Source organism: Hevea brasiliensis, chromosome 14 (genome assembly GCF_030052815.1).
Source record: "Hevea brasiliensis isolate MT/VB/25A 57/8 chromosome 14, ASM3005281v1, whole genome shotgun sequence".
Classification (NCBI taxonomy): Eukaryota; Viridiplantae; Streptophyta; class Magnoliopsida; order Malpighiales; family Euphorbiaceae; genus Hevea; species Hevea brasiliensis.
Window position 1 is genome coordinate 74,177,174 of NC_079506.1, and position 22,485 is coordinate 74,199,658.

Below are 22,485 nucleotides of genomic sequence, written 5' to 3' on the forward strand. Positions count from 1 at the left end.
AAATCGACTTCCTCTTAACTAGGAAGACAAATAGAGCTCTATGCAAGGATTGCAAGGTCATTCCAGGAGAAGCTTTAACAAGTCAACATCGGTTGGTGGTCTTGGATGTCAAGTTTAGGAACAATTCAAGTAAGGTCAGAAGAAATAGTGTAGCTCGAACAAAGTGGTGGGAGTTCAAAGGAGTAAAGCAAGTGAAGTTCAAAAATGAGCTTCTCGAGTCCGAAGTATGGAAGCTGGATGTGGAGGCCAATGATATGTGGATACAGATGGCATCAAAGATTAGAGAAGTAGCTAGAAAAGTACTTGGAGAGTCTAAAGGACATGGACCACCCTCAAAAGAGAGATGGTGATGGAATGAGGAAGTACAAAAGGCAGCGAAGAGAAAAAGGGAATGGTATAAGAAATTACCTAAATGTGATAATAATGAGGTATATGAACAGTACAAGATAGCAAAGAAAGAGGCAAAAAAGGCAGTTAGCCAAGCAAGAGCACAGGCCTTTGAAAAATTATATGAGAAACTTGGAACTAAGGAAGGGGAGAAAGATATTTATAGATTAGCAAGGAGGAGAGAAAGGAAATGTCAAGATCTCAATCAAGTTAGGTGCATTAAGGATAAAGAAGGAAAAGTGTTGGTGAAAGATGAGGACATTAAAGAAAGATGGATAAATTATTTTAATGATCTCTTTAATAATAGTCAAAATGGTAATAGCGTGAATATAGATTATAGAACAATATAAAAGAATGTGAATTATACTAGAAGGATTAGATTTTTAGAAGTAAAGGAAGCACTTAAGAGAATGAAAGTGGGTAAAGCCTGTGGACCCGATGAAATACCAATTGAAGTGTGGAAGTATTTGGGAGATATGGGAGTGGCATGGTTAACTAAATTATTTAATAAGATTCTAAACTCAAAGAAAATGCCTGATGAATGGAGGAAGAGTATTTTAGTACCTATTTTTAAAAATAAGGGAGACATACAGAGTTGCTCAAACTATAGGGGAATTAAACTCATGAGCCATACTATGAAGTTGTGGGGGAGAGTTGTGGAGCATCGACTACGTCATGATACTTCTATCTCTCTCAATCAATTTGGTTTCATGCTCGGTCGTTCAACTATGGAAGCGATCTTTCTCATTAGAAGCTTGATGGAGAAATATAGAGATGTGAAGAAAGATCTACATATGGTTTTTATTGATTTGGAGAAGGCTTATGATAGTGTTCCAAGAGAGGTCTTATGGAATGTGTTAGAACAAAAGAGGGTATCTATTAGGTACATACAAGTATTGAAAGATATGTATGAAGGAGCAACTACTATTGTGCGCACAGTGGGAGGGGACACGAGATTTTCCGATCTCAATTGGATTACACCAAGGATCAGCCATAAGCCCTTACCTTTTTACATTAGTTTTAGATGAACTGACGAAATATATACAAGAGAGTATTTCTTGGTGCATGATGCTTGCGGATGATATTGTTTTGATAGATGAGATACGAGAAGGAGTCAATAGAAAGCTAGAACTTTGGAGAAGTACTCTAGAGTCAAAGGGTTTTAAGTTAAGTAGAACGAAGACAGAATACATGCATTGCAAGTTCAGTGAAGGCCAAACTGGTGATAGGGAAGGAGTTAGTTTGAATGGAGTGATACTGCCCCAAAGTAATCACTTCAAATATCTAGGCTCAGTCCTTCAAGTAGATGGGGGATGTGAGGAGGATGTTAGTCATAGGATTAACGCCGAATGGTTGAAGTGGAGACGTGCCACGGGAGTTTTATGCGTAAGATTCCCAATAAATTGAAAGGAAAATTTTACCGTACAGCTATACGACTGGCTATGTTATATGGTAGTGAGTGTTGGGCACTGAAAGAGTCGTATGCATCTAAGATAAGAGTTGCAGAGATGAGAATGTTAAGGTGGATGAGTGGCCATACTAGACTAGATAAAGTCCGTAATGAGAGTATTAGAGAAAAGGTAGGAGTGGTGCCAATTGAAGATAAGTTGAGAGAAGGGAGATTGAGGTGATTTGGTCATGTGAAGCGTAGACATACGGAGGCTCCAGTTAGACAAGTAGAGCACATTAGGTTAGAGGATAGAAAGAAAAAAATGGGTAGACCTAAATTGACTTGGAGGAGAGTAGTACAACATGATCTAGAATCATTACACATTTCTGAGGATTTAACCCAAAATCGTTCAGAGTGGAGAAAGCGAATCCATATAGCCGACCTCAAATTTTTGGGATAAAGGCTTAGTTGAGTTGAGTTGTATTGTTTAGTAAAAATAAATAAGAATAAAAAATAAAATATGGTTATTCTCATCTTTCTTTAATACACGCATATTCGGTTTGTGTTAAACTTTTATTATGTTAACCTAAACCCAAACTAAAAATTCGATTTATAATTATTTTCAAATTATAATCAATATTTAAATATATAAAACCACTAATTTCATTTTTGATTTATTCGGTTGATCGGTTTGACGGTTTCTTTATACGCCCCTAACTAGAAGTAAAAGGATATATGATGTAGAACACAACAACACACTTAAAGAGGATGAGAAACAATTCTCATATTTTGTAGTAGTTCTCAATATCAATTATCAAATTGTCAATAATAAAAGTCTACAAAACTACTAGAGGACATAGGTATTTATAATACAATTAATAATCCTACTAGTATTAGGATTTGGAATCCCATACAAGAAAATACTAATTAGAAATCCCATTTCAACTCAACTTATTCAATAGCATAAAATACTATTTCCTAGATTTTTTCCTAAAATAAGCAGTCCTAAAATCTTTAGAAGACAATCTCGTATCATTCCCCCTTGGTTAAAACTAAGTTGATTCTGGAGAGTTGAATTGCAAATAAATCAAAGGGAGAAGGTTCCAAAGTTTGAAATTCCTCTTTAGTAATCCAAGTAGCATCATAATTATAATGTCCTTGCCACTTGACAAGAAATTTGCAGAAATCACCTTGAAAGGAAGCAACAAATTCATCATCAAACACAGTTTCAATGCCATCTTTCTGATGACGAAGAGATGGCGACTTTGGCACACGTTAACCTACATAAATGGTAGAAGGCTATGTAGGAGGCTCAAAAGTGTCTTGGTAAAGTGATAAATCCCCCACATAGAAAACATCACTAATATTCATATAATTAGGCAAGTCAAGTATGTATTTGATCTTAGTTTTTGCAAAATGGAGAATGGGCAATAGCTTGAGCATGCAATTTCTTTAAGGATTTTATATGGCATCTTTAAGGGTGAACATAAAACATGACACAGTTACCAAATTTGAATTCTTTATTTGTGCGATGCACATTAGCAGCAAGTTTATAATTTTTATTACATAAAATAATTTTTCATCCAATTTCAACATGCAAATCATAATTATATTGGGCAAAAGATTCAACAGGTTGTGAAATGCGAATTTCAAGTGGAGAGGAACAAGGTCAGTGGGGTGGCGAGGAGAACAATCAATAGAATGTTTAATATCTCTCATAGGTGATAACTCATTAGGCTTATGTCACAAAATTGTCCTAGCAAGTGACTCACCTCAAGAAAATAGTCGAGATTAGATTCTGGAAAACCATGCTAAACTTCTTTACTTATCACAAATAAGCAATGCTTACTTTCCATCTTTACCTTTTCAAAAGCTCAATGACTTAAAATGTTGAGGTGCTTTGGAGCGGGAGGATTAAGGGAAGGCTTAGGCTTTAATGAGTTCCTTTTGAAAGGCTTGGGAGGTGTTAATGTGATTTTATTTCCTTTGAATTTGAACATGTGTTTTCCTTGCCATGGTTAATCACATCACGATCATAAAACCAAGGGTGATCTAAAAGGATATGAGCTATATCCATGGGTACTACATCATAATAAACCTCATCCTTACAATGACTAATTTAAATGGGTACAAGACATCTCTTAATGACAAGTACAGTCATGTTGTTCACCTAAGCAAATCGAAAAGGTTTAGGATGCGGCTACTGGCTTGGTTTTAAGGTTGAGTCTATCAATGGCCGATTTAGATATCACATTCATTATGCTTCCACTTACAAGACCTATCGCCACTCCTAATGAAAGTATGAAAAATGTTTGTATGCTTTCATTCGTCATCCATTATATTTGACTAGAGACATCAAACAGCATTGACATGCTTATCAACTAAATCTAACTCACCTCCATCCCAAAATATTCTATAGGTCCCGTAATTGCTTCCTCATTGTTAGAGGAATCATTATGCTCATTCTCTCTTATGTTCGCATGCTTCCTCTAAAGCTAATGCACAATGTGAACATTGAGAAGCAATGTGACCTCTATCTTGATAATGAAAACATTGCATGAAAGAGTTACTAACATGAGACCCACTAGATGCACCAACAAAATGAGAGAATTAGAAAAGACTAATATTTTACTCTTGTTAGTGAATTATTTTCTTTTACCATTGCCATCTTTAGAATTAGATACTGATTTTGAAAAGGATTTGGATTGGTGTGGCCTTACGGATTGTGAAGCTACATGAAAAAAAGAGGAAATTTTGTTGTACTTTTCTCTAAAGCCTTTTGATAGGTGTCCTTCATTGTATCAAGAGAATGATTCATCATTTCCCTTTTAATATTTGCTCTAAAGTCAACCCATTAACAAACCTATTAAGTTTAATAAAAGGGTCCTCCATCATATCACAGCTCAGTAAGAGTTCATCAAATTTATCCATGTAATTTGTCATAGTAGAATTTAGTTGCTTAAGATTTAACATTTCGTCTGCTAGACAAATATTCCTTTAGTTTTTGTTTCATGACCACCCATAGAGTAATGGGTGGTTCATTTAAATGCTCCTTGTTGTGTTGAATACTTGGTCAATACTTCTTAGTAGCTCCAGTCAATTTCATTTTGGCAAAACAAATACGCTCCAAATCTTACATATGGTAAAAAAACAAAATAATCCTCCATGCCATATAATCAATCAATGAAAGTATTAAGATCCAATTTTCCATGATAATCAGGAGCATAGTTGTCAAATTAAGATTCAAATTGAGAATTGAAATGTTCATTTTGTGAATCGAGAATTCAGAATCAAATCGTAAGATTCGATAAAAATAGTCAAAATTAATTAAAAATGGTGTTATGTTCTAAAAAATGAGGAAAAAAATGTCACTAACATATTTTGATAAATATAGAATTATCATTTAGCTAATTATAGAAGTATGCTTTATAATAGGATAATATATTCTTATTATGTTGGATAGTTTTATGTTATAAATTATGTTTGTAAGCAATGATTATCATTGTGTATGTGTTGAAACTATCACTTAAATTTGATCAAATAATTAAATAATAAATGAAAGGTCAGGATATATTAATATAAAATGTTATAATTTGACAACTATAATTAGAGGAGTAAATTAACAAAAAATATAAAAAAGAAAAAGAAAGAAAAGGGAGAGGGAAAAGAATGGATGGTGGAAGAAAAATATCTAGAAGAAGGTTTTATATGCACTTCTCATTGTAAATATAAAATAAAATCGTAAATTTTGAAGCTATAGGGTCTAACAACCCTTTAGAAAAAGAATCAATTGAACCGGTCTATACGTATCAATTCACTCGATTCATTATAGAATCGAATGATTCGGTCACGATTTAGGAACATTTGCGATTCACTCCATAGTTTCAAATCGCTGCAATAGGTAATTGAATCGAATCGAGTTGAAAATTATACGATTCTAACAATAGTGTTCTGGAGCATTAAGTTTGACCTTCTTAGTGATATCAACATGTTACTCATAATCATGTCTAGGATTTTGGCTATGGCTTCTATTAGAGGCTCTACCATAAGGACTAGCGATCCAATAATGGTGGTCTTGTATATATTGAGTGCGTGGTGCTTCAAGAATAGGTTGTCCATACCCAAAATGTGCCTTATCATCCTTATGAAGAGGAGATTATCGATAGGTGGAAATCTCACATACTTTGGTGCTACATTACTTGTCTTGTGAGATGCATTTTGTGTTCTTAGGGTGTAAACTACAGCTAGGGTAGACTCAACAGATTGAATTGAATCAAATGGTTGCCTAATTGACCCTTCTTCATCCATAGGATGCTTATCCCAAGCTTTGTGAATTTGATTAATTTGTTTAGCGAGTTTTGCTACTTGTGTCATAAAACTTAAGTTTGTCAGGTTAGGAGTCTTTGTGTGGAGTGGAGGTATGGTGTTTATTAGGGCTGTGTGGTTCCAGTTTTAGTTAGGTTCTTTGTAAGAATCAATACGAAAACCAAATTTCAGTTCTTTCATTTTTTGGAACCAAAAGAGGAATCAAATTTCGGTTTTGGTTCCAATTCGGTTCTAAGTGCTTTTGGTTTTGGTTCGGTTCTAGTTTCGATTCTATTTTTGGTTCTAGTTTGGGCTCCGATTTGATTCAGTTATCGGTTCTTATACTTAAAATTGTAGTATTATTATATTCCTTTTAAAAGAACAAAAACAATTATATATTTCATCATCAAAATATCAATAAAAATAATAATAGTAATATTAAAATAACAATACTAATATCAAAATAAAATATCAATGAAGTAACATAAATATAATAACTTAAGTGAAATACTAAAATTAAACTAATAATTCTCACATAAAAATACAAGATAACAACAAATATTCATAATGTTGGCACTGAGTGGGGATAGCTCAGCGGGTCGGCATCTTGCCCAGATCCTTTGGACCCATGATGCTTTGGTTGTTACGCTATGAGCGGTTAGAGTTGTGTTTCTGCTAAAAGTTTAAGCTTTTAGCACGGTGGTAAGTGCTCAATCCTACAATTGGTATCATAACCAAGGTAATGGGTTTGAATTCTTGGCAGGTGCTGGGGGTGGATTGTTGGCATTGAGTGGGGTTAATTCAGTGAGCTAGCATCTTGCCCAAATCCCTTCAGTCTATGGTGCTTAGGCTGCTATGCTATAAGGGTTTAGAGTTGCACCTCTGCTAAAAGTTTAAATTTTTGGTATAGTGGTAAGCGCTTAATCTTACACATAATAAGTTATATAATATTTCTATGTAAATTATAAAATAATAACAAATCAACGAAGATAATATGAGTTAGGATTAATGTAACCTAAACCAAGAGTACAAAACTATGTAACTTTGGCTTTAGATAAATTTTTTATTATATTTTCATTCAACTATTTAAAGTTAAAATTTTGTTGGACTATATACAATTTTTACTAATTTAAATTTTAATTCAAAATAATAAGTATTAAAAGTAAATTTAATTTTAATATAGTAAATGTTGTTTATAAAAATTTGTAAATTATAATTGAAACTTTTTTAAATTAAAATTAAGATAACTAATGTAATATTAAACTTAGTGAATTCAATTATTAGCACTGACTCTTAAATATTGTTTTGGCTCATATTCTCCACTATGATCACATGCCTCACAATATATTTTATTCTGATCGCACCACTGACATTTTGAGTGGGTTATAATTTAATCCCATGAAACAACACATACATAACTTAAGTCACTTCATCACATGTCTTAAAAAATATATTCTACTATCTTATATATATTTTTCAATTATATTATTTTTAATAAGAAAGTATACTACATGATGAAAAGGTGATTTACTAAGATAATTAATGACTATAAAGTGATTTAATGTATTTATAATTAAAAATAATAAAAGTTAATTTTGAGTTACATGTATATACTTATAATTAATAACAAATTAAGTTATATATATAACCATCTTAATTGCATATAATATATATAATTTTATTGAAATTATGTAATAAATCTAAAATATATAAAAAATAAATATGTAAAATCGATTTTTCGGTTTCGTTTTGATCTGGTCCCAATGTGGTCCAGAACCGAACCAAAACAGTAAAATAACTTTGGTTTGATTTGGTTATTTTCTTACAGTGAGGGTTCTTCTTTAGTTTCGGTTCAATTCAGTTCGGTTCAGATCCCCCAAGAATCGTACATAGCCCTAGTGTTTATTGTTGATCATGATGAACAATGAACGATGTTGAAAGACTAAAAATTGCCCAAACTAATGCAAATAACAAACTTGATGAAGACACACACACCAATAAAAATGTTAAATTCAATTTTAAGTGTCATGTCAAAGTTGTGAATGAATGGATTAATTGGCAAAATTGAGCAGATGTAAAATCAAAGGCAATAAATTGAATAAGGCTAGTGTTTGAGTAATTCAAAGCAAATAATTTCTTGGACCTAGAACACTTTTTCAACCACCCAATATATATATATATATATGAATTAAGTTTCAAGTAGAGAAGTGTACTTCATCGAAAACACAACTAAAAGGCAAAGCTCTTACTATTCTTAAATATTTGCTTTTGCCAAAATGAATTTCAAAATTGGACGGGTGAAGGATTCTGCCAAAAATTTGTAGACGTTTGCTTGATGTGGCATTTGCATGTTGCTTGATATGGCAGATGATGTGGCAGGCTCAAGAGTAGATGCACTCTTGCTTAGATATTTGGTTGAGAAACAATTCTCAAAATTTGTATTAATTCGCAATTGCCAAATTGTCAATAATAAAATCTACCAAAATAACTGGAGGACATAGGTATTTTTTATTGTAGAATTATTAATCCTACTAGTATTAGGATTTGGAATCCCAAACAAGAAAATACTATTTAGGAATAATATTACTTCTTATATTTCTCCTAAAATAATTAATCCTGAAATCTCTAGAAGACAATCCTGCATCAATATTGTTTTGGTGGGAAATTGAGTCGGGGGATCTATGTTCTGAGAGGTTGTTCAATTTCTGACTTGCTGCCTTGTGAAGTGGACTTAGCACTTTGCCATGCTCTTGACGTGGTGATAGATAGGTGTGCGGGTAGTTATGCATCAGATGTTTTAATTGAAAATCAGATACGACAGACAAGATTGTTTGTTTGTGATTGTAGAAAGAGATGATTCTCCTTAATTTCAATTAATCTGTACATGGGTATTTATATACAATTGATTCCTATAATTGTGTTATACTAATTAGGAAGAAATCCTAAATAAGAAATCCTAAATAGGAATACAGAATACAGAATATACACAGAAATAATATAATGATTGACTTTCCATAACACTCCCCCCCAAGTTGGAGCATAGATGTTAATCATGCCCAACTTGTTACAAATGTAGTCAATCCTAGCTCCATTCAGAGCTTTTGTGAAAATATCTCCTAACTGCTCTCCAGTTTTGATATGTCCTGTTGAGATGATCTGTTGTTGAATCTTTTCACGAACAAAGTGACAATCAATCTCAATATGTTTGGTCCGCTCATGAAATACCGGATTAGAAGTAATATGGAGAGCAGCTTGATTATCACACCACAATTTCACAGGCAGGGGGGTCTTAAAACCTGTCTCATCTAGTAATTGAAGTATCCATATTACCTCACATACTGATTGTGCCATGGCTCTGTATTCGGATTCAGCACTAGATCGAGAAACTACACTCTGCTTCTTGCTTTTCCAAGACACCAAATTTCCTCCAACAAAAACGCAATATCCAGTAGTTGACCTCCTATCAACCTTAGATCCAGCCCAGTCGGCATCTGAAAAACATTCAACATTCAAATGCCCATGATTACCATATAACAAACCTCTTCCTGGAGCTCCCTTCAGATAGCACAAGATTTGTCCCAAGGCTTCCCAATGAGCAACAGTTGGGGAAGACATAAACTGACTTACCACACTAACGGCATAAGCAATGTCGGGGCAGTGACGATAAGGTAGTTCAATTTTCCTACCAATCTCCTGTATCTCTCTGGATCTTCAAACAACTCACTATCCCCTGCTAACAGTTGTAAATTTGGAGTCATTGGTGCACTACAAGGCTTAGCACCTAATTTTCCTGTCTCTGTCAATAGATCGAGGACATATTTTTTTGAGACAAGAAAATACCCTTTTTACTTCTCATAACTTCAATACCCAAGAAACACTTTAACAATCCCAATTCTTTGGTCTGAAACTGGGTTTGGAGAAAGATTTTAAGAGATGAAATACCTGCATAGTCACTCCCAGTGATGACAATGTCATCCACATAGACTACCAGGAGAATTAGACCAGCCTCAGATTGCCTATAAAATACTGAGTGGTCACACTTACTCTTTTGCATACCAAACTCTTGTACTGCTTCACTGAATCTCCCAAACCAGGCCCTATGACTTTGTTTCAAGCCATAAAGAAACTTCCGAAGCCTACAAACTTTACCCAACTCCCCCTGAGCAACAAACCCAGGTGGTTGCTCCATATACACCTCCTTCTGAAGATCACCATGAAGGAAAGCATTCTTGATATCCAATTGGTGCAGGGGCCAATCATATGCAACTGCTAAAAAGATAAACAAGCGAACAGAAGTAAGTTTAGCTACAGGAAAAAAAGTGTCAGAGTCAACCCCATATGTCTGAGCATATCCTTTTACTACAAGGCATGCTTTTAACCTAGCCACAGAACAATCATGATTTACCTTTCATAAATACCCATTTGCAACCAATAGCTTTCTTACCGGTGGGCAAAGGCAGCATTCCCATGTACCATTAGCATCTAAAGCCTCTATTTCCTCTTTCATAGCGACACACCGGCCGAGGATGAGACGATTGCCTTACCAACGATATTAGGGATAGGAGCAGTCTAAAGAAGTAACAAAACACCGAGAACAAGAAGACAATTGATTATAAGAAACAAAAGAAGAGATAAGGTAAGTACATGAACGTTTACCTTTACGAAGAGCAATGGGTAAGTCTAGATCAGAATCATGATCGGTGTAAGTGCAGGATCTCCCAACGAAGTAGCTTGTGGAGGATCCGAGTCGGGAATCTCAATCTCTGGAATAAACATGAACAACGGGAGGCCGAGTAGGTCTAGAGACGTAAGAAGCAGTGTGAGAGAGGACTAGACATTGGTTGGACAGTATATATTAAGATATCATCCTCCTCCCCCTGACTTTCATACACAGATGATTGAGAAAAAAATGGAGTGGACTAAAAAAATGTGACATCTGCAGAAACAAGATAACGATTAAGAGTAGGAGAGAAAGCAGGTACCCTTTTTGGATCCGGAGTACCCAAGGAAGACACATTTGAGAGACTTTGGATCCAATTTAGTAACTGCGGACGAACATCACGTACAAAGCAGTACAACCAAAAATACGGGGTTCAACAGAAACAAAGATTTTGTAGGGAACAAAGCGAGATAAGGAATATCCCCATTAAGTCTGAGAGAAGGCGGCATACGATTGATCAAAAACAAGCGTAGAAAGCGCATCCGCCCAAAAGTGTTTAGGAACTTTCATCGAAAAAGAAGAGCACGAGTTACCTCAAGAAGATGCCGATTTTTCTTTCGCCACGCCATTTTGGGATGGGGTATCCACACGGGAAGACGATGAAGAATGCCATTTTGTGTCATATAAGATGAAATTGTCTTTGAAAAGTATTCTTTAGCATTGTCACTTCTTAATATGCGTACAGAAATATTAAATTGAGTTTTGATTTCATTACAAAAGGCATAAAAGATAGAAAACAACTCAGAACGATTCTTCATTAAATATAACCAGGTAACACGAGAGTAATCATCAACAAAAGTAACAAAATAACGAAATTCAGTTTTAGAAGTAACTGAACAAGGACCCCAAACATCAGAATGAACTAACTCAAAAGGGGATGAAGCCGTTTATTGACTCTAGACACAGAAGGCAAACGATGATGTTTTGCAAACTGACACGACTCACATTCTAGTACTGATAAAGACTGAAACTGAGGACACAACTTCTTCATGGTAGACAAAGAAGGATGACCCAATCTACAATGAGCTTCAAGAGGTGTTAAGGTACTAGAGCAAACAAGCGACCGCGGTACATGATTTTCCAGAATATAGAGACCACCTGACTCACTTCCTCTACCAATAATCGCCGTCGTAAGATCCTGAAACAAACACCGATCGGAAAAAGGAAATCGAACAATTTAAGGTACGAGTAAGTTTACTAACAGAAAGTAGATTAAAAGAGAAATTTGGTAAACACAAAACAGATGACAAAGAAATTGTGAAGTCGGATTCGATTCAGAACCCATGACACAAGAAGTAGAACCATCGGCTAAAGTAACGATGAGGAAGTGGGATTAGGTCAAAGCGGATAGAAGACTAGAATTACGTCATGTGATCTGTTGCACGAATCAATAACCCATTTGGATGAGGAAGACACAAGGCATGTAGTGGATTTACTCGACTCAACATCGTAGTGATAGGGGAACCGTAGGCTTTAGAGATGCACGACATCTGGGAAAAGCGTGCAAAATCGTCTGCAGATACCAAAATAGTTTTCAGAGGAAGATATCGTAAAATCCTCTCACGCCATATTTGCCATCTGTGATCGCCGATTTTTCCTCTGAATGCGGACAATTATATTTTGTATGGCTGTGCTCATGACAATAATAACAAATGACTCATCTTGAGTCTGATTAGAACTAGCCTCTCCATTGCGCTGATTACATTGCTGTAATTCCTCCTCTACTTCCTCTTCTATTACCTGTTGTCCATTTGGATTACGGCTAATAAGAGCACTACCGCGTGTGACGATTGGGTACTCTGCACGAAGGACCCGTGTGAATGTTTCATGTAGAGAGGAAATCTCGGAATCGAGAGAATCGAGATTTAGCGATCTCATACTACGAAGGAAGGCTGCAAGAAAACTCATAACACCAGTTGTTCCGTTGGGCTCTTTGAACTTTCACATCAGAACTAAAAGGCAACAATACATTAAGTTCCTTATATACCCGTTTAAAATCCATAAAATAAGCCGTGAGAGACTTATTCTCTTTCTCAGCACGGTAGAATGCCTTACAAACATCATAAATACGGGAGATATTCTCTTTACCAGAATACAGAAAATCTAAGTAATCCATCAATTCCTTAACAAATTCACAGTGATTAATTAAACTAATTACCTCACTGTGAATCGAGTTTCGAAGCTGCAAAAACAACCGAGCGTCCTCCCTTAGCCAAGTTTGTTGTGTATCATCAGTAGGTGGATCTTTGGTAAGGTGATCATCCTTATCAATGCTACGCAAATAGACCCTAACAGTCTTACTCCACTCCAGGTAATTCGAACCATTAAGTTTGTGTTCCGTGATCTTAGTCATCATCGGAATCACATCAGAAATAACATTCTTATTGTCTGCCATTTGTTGAGACAAAGAAAACTAACCGAAACACTAATCCAAAGTGCTTACAGCAGCAAAATAATCCAAAATCACAAATCAAGCAAATACCGAAATAGGATCTGAGAGCTAAACCTCAGAAGTCCTTTAATGGTGTACTGGATCAGGCAACAGCACACAGTGGTGGAATGAGGGGATTGAGGCGACGCTGGCGATGTTGATCGGAGTCGAAACGGCCGATCGGCGGCCAAGGTCTCTCCTGAGTTGGGTGGTGAGAACAAATAGTCACCCTAGATAGATGACCTGCTCTGATACCATGTAGAAAGAGATGATTCTCCTTAATTTCAATTAATCTGTACATGGGTATTTATATACAATTGATTCCTATAATTGTGTTATACTAATTAGGAAGAAATCCTAAATAAGAAATCCTAAATAGGAATACAGAATACAGAATATACACAGAAATAATATAATGATTGACTTTCCATAACAGTGATCATAAGAAGTTAGTTTGTGTACATGTGAGAGATAGAGAAAGAACTTGTTTCAAGTGAGAGATTATATAGGTCTGAGTGGGAGAAAATAAAGCAAAATTTGTCTTGGGGATAAAGTAAGGAGTTCAAGTTTTAGAGGGATACAGATGGAAAGTAGATGCATTGTGCCATCACACGGGGAGAGAGAGATTACTAATTTTAAGTAACAGCTGTGTATCTTCTAACAGGATATTCATTGACTTATTGTTGGAGCATATTTTGTTTGAAAATCATCAACAAAACAAGGATCTTTATAATTTTATTTGACTTCAGAACTGAGTGTGTGTCCTCAAATATTTGAATTTTGGGCCAGTTGGACCTTAGAAATGCAATTGTTGTGGGTATTTGACATCGAGCATGCATAGCATATATATTGATGATATTTGGATGCTACTTGATTAGAAATGACTCTGACTAGTTTGTTGTGGATGAATTCAGTGCTGGTCATATCAATATTGTTGCAGATGGTAATGAGAAATTGAGATGGATCAATAGGGAGACTGATTCGATGCATCACAAAGAGAATTCCTTTGATATCAGATGACAATAGGGTTTTTGTAGTAGGCATCATACTTAGGATTTGGTTGCAAGTTTTCTAACATTTGTGCAGTAAGTTGAAGGTATAACTAAGCTGTCTACATAGTTCATGAATCCAAGTTTAGTCATTGAAAAATTTCTACGAATTTATCTTGTGAAGGATTGTTTCATCGTATTCTTTCTACCATTTACGGGATCACTTTTCTATAACATGCTTCATTAGAAGTTTGGCCCCTATCGTATTGCATCTAACACGTTCTCCCTTATTTTTGTTATTGTGAAATAATAAATGCTTATCATTATGTACATGCATTACACATGCTTTTTACTTATATTTATCATAATGCTTTTTTAGTTTGCATCTAATATTATGGGAATGTTCCTTGTGTATGCACATGCACATGCATGTTCTTGCTTATGTGAATTTGTCACTACTTGCTTTGTCTAATTTTATGCTTAAATTGGATTGTAGGCACTTCTTGTCTCAGGTGGTAGTGATGGTTTGCTTGTACTTTGGAGTGCAGACCATGGTCAAGATTCACGAGAACTTGTGCCCAAGCTAAGCTTAAAGGTTGACCTCCTTCATCTTACCATGTGCTCCACTTTCATTATCTAATGAAGTAATTCATTCCTTGGTATGGATATTCATACATGTTTATCTTTCCACTATTTGAAAGCACTCATGCTACACTGATGTCAAGACATGTTAAAATGGCTTTTCTGTTTAATTTCTCATGGTACTTTAAAAGTTGCAATAAATTTTACCTAAAATTTCTTTTCCAAGTCTTTTTGTGTATTGTAGTATATGTATGCATGCACCAATTTAATATTTTTCCAATTTATAGATGTGAAATTCATTCTGCTTCTTTATTTTGTGAAATTGAGGGCAAATTTTAATACTTTGTTTATATACCATACCTTTAGGCACATGATGGTGGGGTCGTGGCTGTTGAGCTTTCTCGAGTGATAGGAGGTGCTCCACAACTTATTACCATTGGTGCAGATAAGACATTAGCTATATGGGACACAATTTCTTTCAAGGTATTGTATTTTGTGAAAGGACTTCATATTGATAGCTTTGACATTTATATTCTTTCATTTTATTATATACTTGATCTACTTTTTTCCTTCTTTAATCTTGATTATGTATGTGTCGATGCATGCAGGAGTTGCGGCGTATTAAGCCTGTTCCAAAACTGGCTTGTCACAGTGTGGCCTCTTGGTGCCATCCTCGAGCTCCGAACCTTGATATATTAACTTGTGTCAAGGATTCTCATATATGGTATAATTTTGTCTCTTAACAATGTCAGTTGCAAGTTTTGTATTTCTTTATGGCTTTGGCCTTTGGGCAGTAGGGTATTGATGATTGGATTTGTGTGGTGGATGCCAAAATGTAAATTAGTTTGTAACTTCTTGCAGGGCTATTGAACACCCCACCTATTCAGCTCTCACAAGACCATTATGTGAGCTTTCTTCGCTCATCCCTCCTCAAGTTCTTGCACCAAACAAGAAACTTAGAGTATGTAATTAATTTCAGTCTTTTTTTTTTGTCTTATAACTTTAGTTTGGCCTGTAACATCTCTTGATAGTAGCACAACAAAGCCTCCCAGTTATTATGATTAGTGGTTGGAGAGATAAGAAAGATTCTTTTCCCAAGAAGTAGCTTTATTTTAGATTTAGTTATTTTGCTTTTCTCTTATTCTTGACTCTCCTACCCCCTTTTCCCCAAAAATAAAAAGAAAAAAGAGATTTGTTCTTGGTCGACTATGAATTCAACACTCATCATCATGGATTTAAATTGCAATTGTGGCTGTGTTCCTAGTTGCAGTCACGGATAACAAAAATAAGCATGTAATGGCTGTAATGTAATGGTAATGGCTTAGCTATGCAAAATTTTTTGGGTAAATTACAACGTAGTCCCTCAAGGTTTGATGCATGTTGAGAATTTCGGATCCAGGAGTTGAATCATCAAACTGACAGGGTTACAAGCTGAACTAGAGTTGAAATTGAGCTCCCCATCATCAAAATGGCCTAAGCCATTTTGATTTAGTTTACCAACACTCATGTCCTTTGATTTTCTTATACATTGCTGATGTGCAACTTGTTTTTACAAGTCATATTCTAATGCTCCCTTCAAGTGCAACTGGGTTCAATTCAAGTTCACAGGGCCAATTGTCACTTGGCTTTACATGGGGTGGCCCATCTTACTTGGTCTCGCTCCTCTTGGTACCGCCCTCAAGGAGCTAGCCTATGGATATAGACCTGGCCAATGGCCGATTCTAAGCTAGAATCGGCCTGGTTTCAAACAGTTTGGAATGGTTTTGGTTCATTGGCAGTTTCGGTCCTATTCTTGGCCTGTTTTAAAGTAGTTGCAGTTTTGGTTTTTGACAGTTACAATCTTGGTTGGACCTTAATTCAACACGGTTTGTTCCAGTTTCTGTACGAATTTGGAGTCAACATGAATGAAAAATTTAATACAAAATTACAACTAAAAACTAATGAAGTAAATGTGTGTGTGTGTGTGTGTGTGTGAATAAAAAATGAACATTAAATTTTATTGATATACTAATATTTATTGCAAAGAGTCAAAATAAAAATTAGAGAAAAATGAAACTATACAAATAGATATGAAGAGAATATTTTCTGTGTATTTTCTTGAATGAGATACAAGGTATTTATTTACAAAGAATCCTATAATTAAGTATTCTAATTGGGAAGATATCCCAACAATTATGCTAATTAATTAAGAAAGAATATTATGTACATAATTATAGGATTGACTTTCTATAATACTCTCCTTCAAGTTGGAGCATAGATATTAATCATGCCCAACTTATTACAAATGTAGTTAACCCGAGCCCTATTCAAAGCTTTTGTGAAGATATCTCCTAATTGCTCCCTGGTTTTGACATGCTCTGTTGAAATGATCTTCTGTTGAATCTTTTCTCGAAGGAAATGACAATCAATTTCAATATGCTTAGTACGCTCATGAAATACTGGATTTGAGGCGATATGAAGAGCGGCTTGATTGTCATACCATAGTTTGGCAAGAGATGAGGTCTCAAGACCCACTTCTTCCAATAACTGACGTGTCCACATTACTTCACACACAGCTTGGGCCATAGCTTGATATTCTGATTCAGCACTTGAACGAGACACTACAGTATGTTTTTTACTTCTCCAAGGTACTAAGTTTCCTCCAACAAATACAATATCCTGTAATGGATCTTCTATCAATCTTTGAACTTGTCCCATCTGCATCTGAAAAGCACTCAATATTTAAGTGCCCATAATTGTTATATAAGAGACCACAACCTGGAGCACCCTTCAAGTAACATAAAATAAGTCCCAAAGCTTTTCAATGGGTAACAGTAGGAGAGGACATAAACTGACTTACAATACTAACTGAATATGCAATATCTGGACGAGTTACTGTGAGATAATTAAGTTTGCAACCAATCTCCTATACATCTCAGGGTCCTCAAATAGTTCATCTCCTGCTGTGAGCTGAAGATTGGGAGTCGTTGGTGCACTGCATGGTTTGGCACCTAATTTACCTGTTTCCACCAATAAATCAAGGACATACTTCCTCTGAGATAAGAAGATGCCTTTCTTCCACCTTGAAACTTCAATGCTTAAAAAAATATTTCAATAAACCCAAATCTTTTGTTTGAAACTGAGTCTGAAGGAATGACTTGAGTGAAGAAATGTCTGCAGAGTTATTTTCAGTAATGATAATATCATCAACATATATTATAAGTAAGATTAGTCCAGCTTTAGAATGTCTAAAAAATATTGAATGATCAGACTTGCTCTTTTGCGTACCAAACGGCTGAACTAGCTCATTGAACTTGCCAAACCAAGCTCGATGACTCTGTTTTAAGCCATAAAGGGATTTTCGAAGCCTACAAACTTTGCCTAACTTCGCTTGAGCAACAAAACCTGGTGGTTGCTCCATAGAAACTTCCTCCTGGAGATCACCATGAAGGAAAGCATTTTGATATCCAACTGATGTAAAGGCTAATCATATCTAGCTGCCAAGGAAACAAATAAGCGAACAAAAGCTAGTTTAGCAATAGGAGAGAAAGTGTCAGAGTAGTCAGTTACATAAGTCTGAGCATATCCTTTAGTTACAAGGCGAGCCTTGAGATGAGCCACAGTACTATCAGGGTTCATTTTCACTGTAAAAACCCATTTACATCCAATGGCTTTCTTATTTGGAGCCAGATGCATCAATTCTGAAGTACCATTAGTATCTAAAGCCACAATTTCTTCTTCCATTGCGGCACGCTGGCTAGAGTGGGACAATGCCTCAACAACAATTTAAGGAATGGAAATAGCGCCCCCATCCGTATATGGACCCCGAATCTAGAATCTCTGTTTTCAAAGTGGATTTTAATTTTTAAAAAATGGTTTTCTTTAATTTCCCTCAAAATTAAAGTGGCGTCTCCTCAGTTTTCCCACTTTGGTGAGAATTCGTCCGGCTATCGCAAAACCCTTGTTACAGCTTGGCGACTCCACTGAGGATTTTTCACCTTAACCCTGGTTTAGAGGTCCAAAAGCAGATTTAATTTTATGCTCATGTAAATTAAAACAGTAATTAGGGGGCTTGACTTACAAAATTCGAAATTCTTAATATATTGATTATTGTTATCATTTCTAACCATTTTGCTTATTTTGGTTATCTTATTTGTTACAGCAATTTTCGTCTAAATTCCTCCCGGTACTGGAAAGAGGTAAATATGTCCCTTCACACACTAATCACTTACACGATGTCCTCACACACTTTAGCCTTATACCCGGGCTTTCTTACCTTTTTAGGAAATAGGAGGGAGTCATGTAGCGGTACCCGTAGGTTTTACCCTGTTAGTATCCGTGAAGGCTTCTGCTCAGATTGGAACTTGTTCCATCTACTGTGGTACCCGTGGAATTCTCCCGTTAGTATCATAGTGGTGGAATAAGGCTCTACTGTTTATGGTAGGGACGATTTGGGAACTTGTGACTTTAGAAAATTAGACTTGGAGCTAAACTATCACATTAGTTGAAAGCCATAGCAAACTTTCTCGTAAGATAGAACTATCCGATTAGATAGTATTCACCTGGTATTAGGACTCTCCCTATTCATAGGACAAAAGGAACATACTTGCTTTCACCTTACTCTATTTATATTTTTAAATTTTTCTTAAATAACATACAAAGGAAGAGATGGGATAAGTACATTGATGCTTACCTTTGCGAAGAGCAATGGAAAGATCTAAGTCAGACTGAGGAGCAGTGGATGAAACTGGATCTTCTGACGAAGAAGCTGGTGGAGGATCTGAGTCAAGAGTCTTTAATCTCCAGGAATAAACATGAACAACAGGCGGACGATGAGGTTGAGTAGGTGTTGGTGCAGGAGGATTCTGAGGACTTGGCTGAGGACTTGACACTGGATGGGCAGAATAGACTAACAGATCATCTTCCTCCTCTTGACTCTCATAATTAGGAGAGAGAGGAAAGAATGGAGTAGATTCAAAAAAGGTAACATCAGCAGACACAATATAACGATTAAGGGTTGGAGAAAAACATTTGTACCCTTTTTGAAGTCGAGAATAGCCAAGAAAGAGACACCTAATAGACTTAGGATTCAGTTTAGTTCGATTCAGTTTAGTAACTTGTGGATGAACATCTCTTACAAAACAAGTACTACCAAAGATACGAGGTTCAATAGGAAACAAAAATTTAGAAGGAAACCAAATGGTATAAGGAATGTCATCGTTAAGTACAGATGATGGTATACGATTAATCAGAAAACAAGATGTAGAAATTACATCATCCCAAAATTGTTCAAGGACCTTCATTTGAAAAAGGAGTGCCTGTGCCACCTCAAGAAGATGTCTATTTTTTCTTTCAGCAACCCCATTCTGGGATGGAATATCAACACAAGATGTTTGATGAAGAATACCCTTTTTTGACATATAGGCTTGAAAGTTGTCAGAAAGATATTCCTTAGCATTATAACTTCTCAATATACTCACAGAAGTATTAAATTGAGTTTGAATCTCGGCACAAAAGGCACAAAAAATAGAAAACAATTTCGAACGATTCTTCATTAAAAATAACCAAGTAACATGAGAATAATCATCAACAAATGTAACAAAATACTTGAAACCAGTTTTAGAAGTAATAGAACTAGGACCTCATATGTCAGAATGAACTAACTCAAAAGGGGACGAAGCCCGTTTATTAACTCTAGGTGTAGAAGGTAAATGATGGTGCTTAGCAAACTGACATGACTCACACTCTAAGGTTGACAAACACTGAAATTGAGGACATAACTTATTCAAGGTAGCCAGGGAGGGATGGCCTAAACGACAATGAATTTCGAGTGGAGTTAAGGTGCTAGAGCAAGTAAGAGATTGTGGTACATATTTATTTAGGATGTAGAGACCGTTGGATTCATATCCTCTACCAATAATCTGCTCCGTTGTAAGATCCTGAAACAAAAAATAATAAAAAAAAAGGAAACCGAACAATATAAGGCACGAGTAAGTTTACTAACTCAAAGCAAATTAAATGAAAATTTAGGTAGACATAAAACAAATGATAAAGAAATAGATGATGTTGGGTTTGCAGTGCCAGAACCCATGACACAAGAAGTAGAACCATCAGCTAAAGTAACTGTAGAGGAGGTAGGATGAGATTGAAAAGATGATAGAAGACTAGAATTACCTGTCATATGATCTGTAGCACCAGAATCAATGACCCATTTGGATGAGGAAGATACAAGGCATGTAGTGGATTTATCTGACTTAGCGATAGTAGTGACAGGGGAATTAGAGGCCTTTAAAGATGCCTGATATTGGAAAAATTGTGCATATTTCTCTGCAGATATTAAGATAGTTTTCTCAGATGAGGGTGCAACTGTAGACTCATCTATTGCTATGTTTGCCATCTAAGACCGTTAATTCTTTCTCTGAAGCTTTAGACAATTATATTTTGTATGACCAGACTCATGACAATAATAACAAATAGCTCCTTTTGAGTCCATATTAGAATTGGTTTTCCCATTACGCTGATTACTTCTATTGCTTGAATTTCCTCCTTTATTTCTCTATTGTCCATTCATATTTTGACTAATAAGAGCACTACTAGTAGCTTGTGGAAGTTGGGTACTTTCTGTACAAAGGACACGTGTGAATGTATCATGCAAAGAGGAAATTTCAAAGCTAGATGAGATTTGAGATTTAGCAGTCTCATATTCTAAAGGAAGACCTGCAAGAAAATTTATAACAGCTATCTGCTTTCGTTGAGCCTGTTGGACTTTCTCATCAGGGTTAAAGGGCAATAAGACATTAAGTTGTTCATATACTCTTCTTAAATTTCATAAAATAAGCCATGAGAGACTTATCCTGCTTTTCAGCATGATAGAATGCTTTGCACACATCATAAATACGAGAAATATTTTCTTTACCAGAATACAGGAAATCTAAGTAATCCATCAATTCCTTAATAAATTTACAGTGATTAATTAAACTAATTACCTCACTATGAATCGAATTCCGAAGTTGCAAAAACAATTGAGCATCTTCCCTAAGCCAAGCTTGCCTTGTATCATCAGTGGGTTGATCTTTAGTTAGAAGATCATCCTTGTCAATACTTCGTAAATAGACCTTGACGGTCTTAATCCACTCTAAGTAATTTGAGCCATTAAGTTTGTATTCTGTGATTTTAGTCATCATTGGAATCATATTAGAAATAATAGCCTTGTTGTTTGCCATTAGATGAAATTAACAAAATTCTAACACAGATTAATAACCAACTCTATCCCAATATTCAAACAAACTCAATAAAACCTAGAAACAAAAGAATTCCGTGAAAATAGAACTTGAAATTGCTCAACAGTGAACTGCCCGAAGGAGAGAAATATTTGAAATCTAAAAGAAATGCCTCAAACTGAACAATGAACCACGAAACTAGAATCACCAAGTCGAGGCAACCGTGGGACAAGAGGTGCGACTGTCGCACGTCGCCGGAGGACGGCACATGTGCATTCACGCACCGGCGCGTGGAATAGGGATCAGAACTTAAGAATGGCGCGTGAAGGCGATGCGCTTCAAGTCCGGTCACCGGACTTCCAAGGGTGGCCAATCGGCACCTGGGCCTTCTCCTGAGATGGGTGGTGAGACACTCTGATAACTCTATTAAGTTCTCCTAGAATACAACACTTGTCGGAGGAGAAGAACCAGAGAAAAAAAAA

General features: G+C 35.7%; 1 protein-coding gene across 2 annotated transcripts in view; it reads left to right on the top strand.

Annotated features, from left to right (window-relative positions):
- The window catches only part of LOC110673705 (uncharacterized), a 52,380-nt gene that overhangs the window by 9,030 nt on the left and 20,865 nt on the right, over positions 1-22,485 (top strand). For both annotated transcript variants that reach the window (XM_021836862.2, XM_058133214.1), the window contains exons 7-10: positions 14,719-14,817; positions 15,171-15,287; positions 15,413-15,528; positions 15,666-15,765. In XM_021836862.2, coding sequence (XP_021692554.2) covers positions 14,719-14,817; positions 15,171-15,287; positions 15,413-15,528; positions 15,666-15,765 — 432 coding nt within the window. The remainder of the gene's footprint in view (positions 1-14,718; positions 14,818-15,170; positions 15,288-15,412; positions 15,529-15,665; positions 15,766-22,485) is intronic.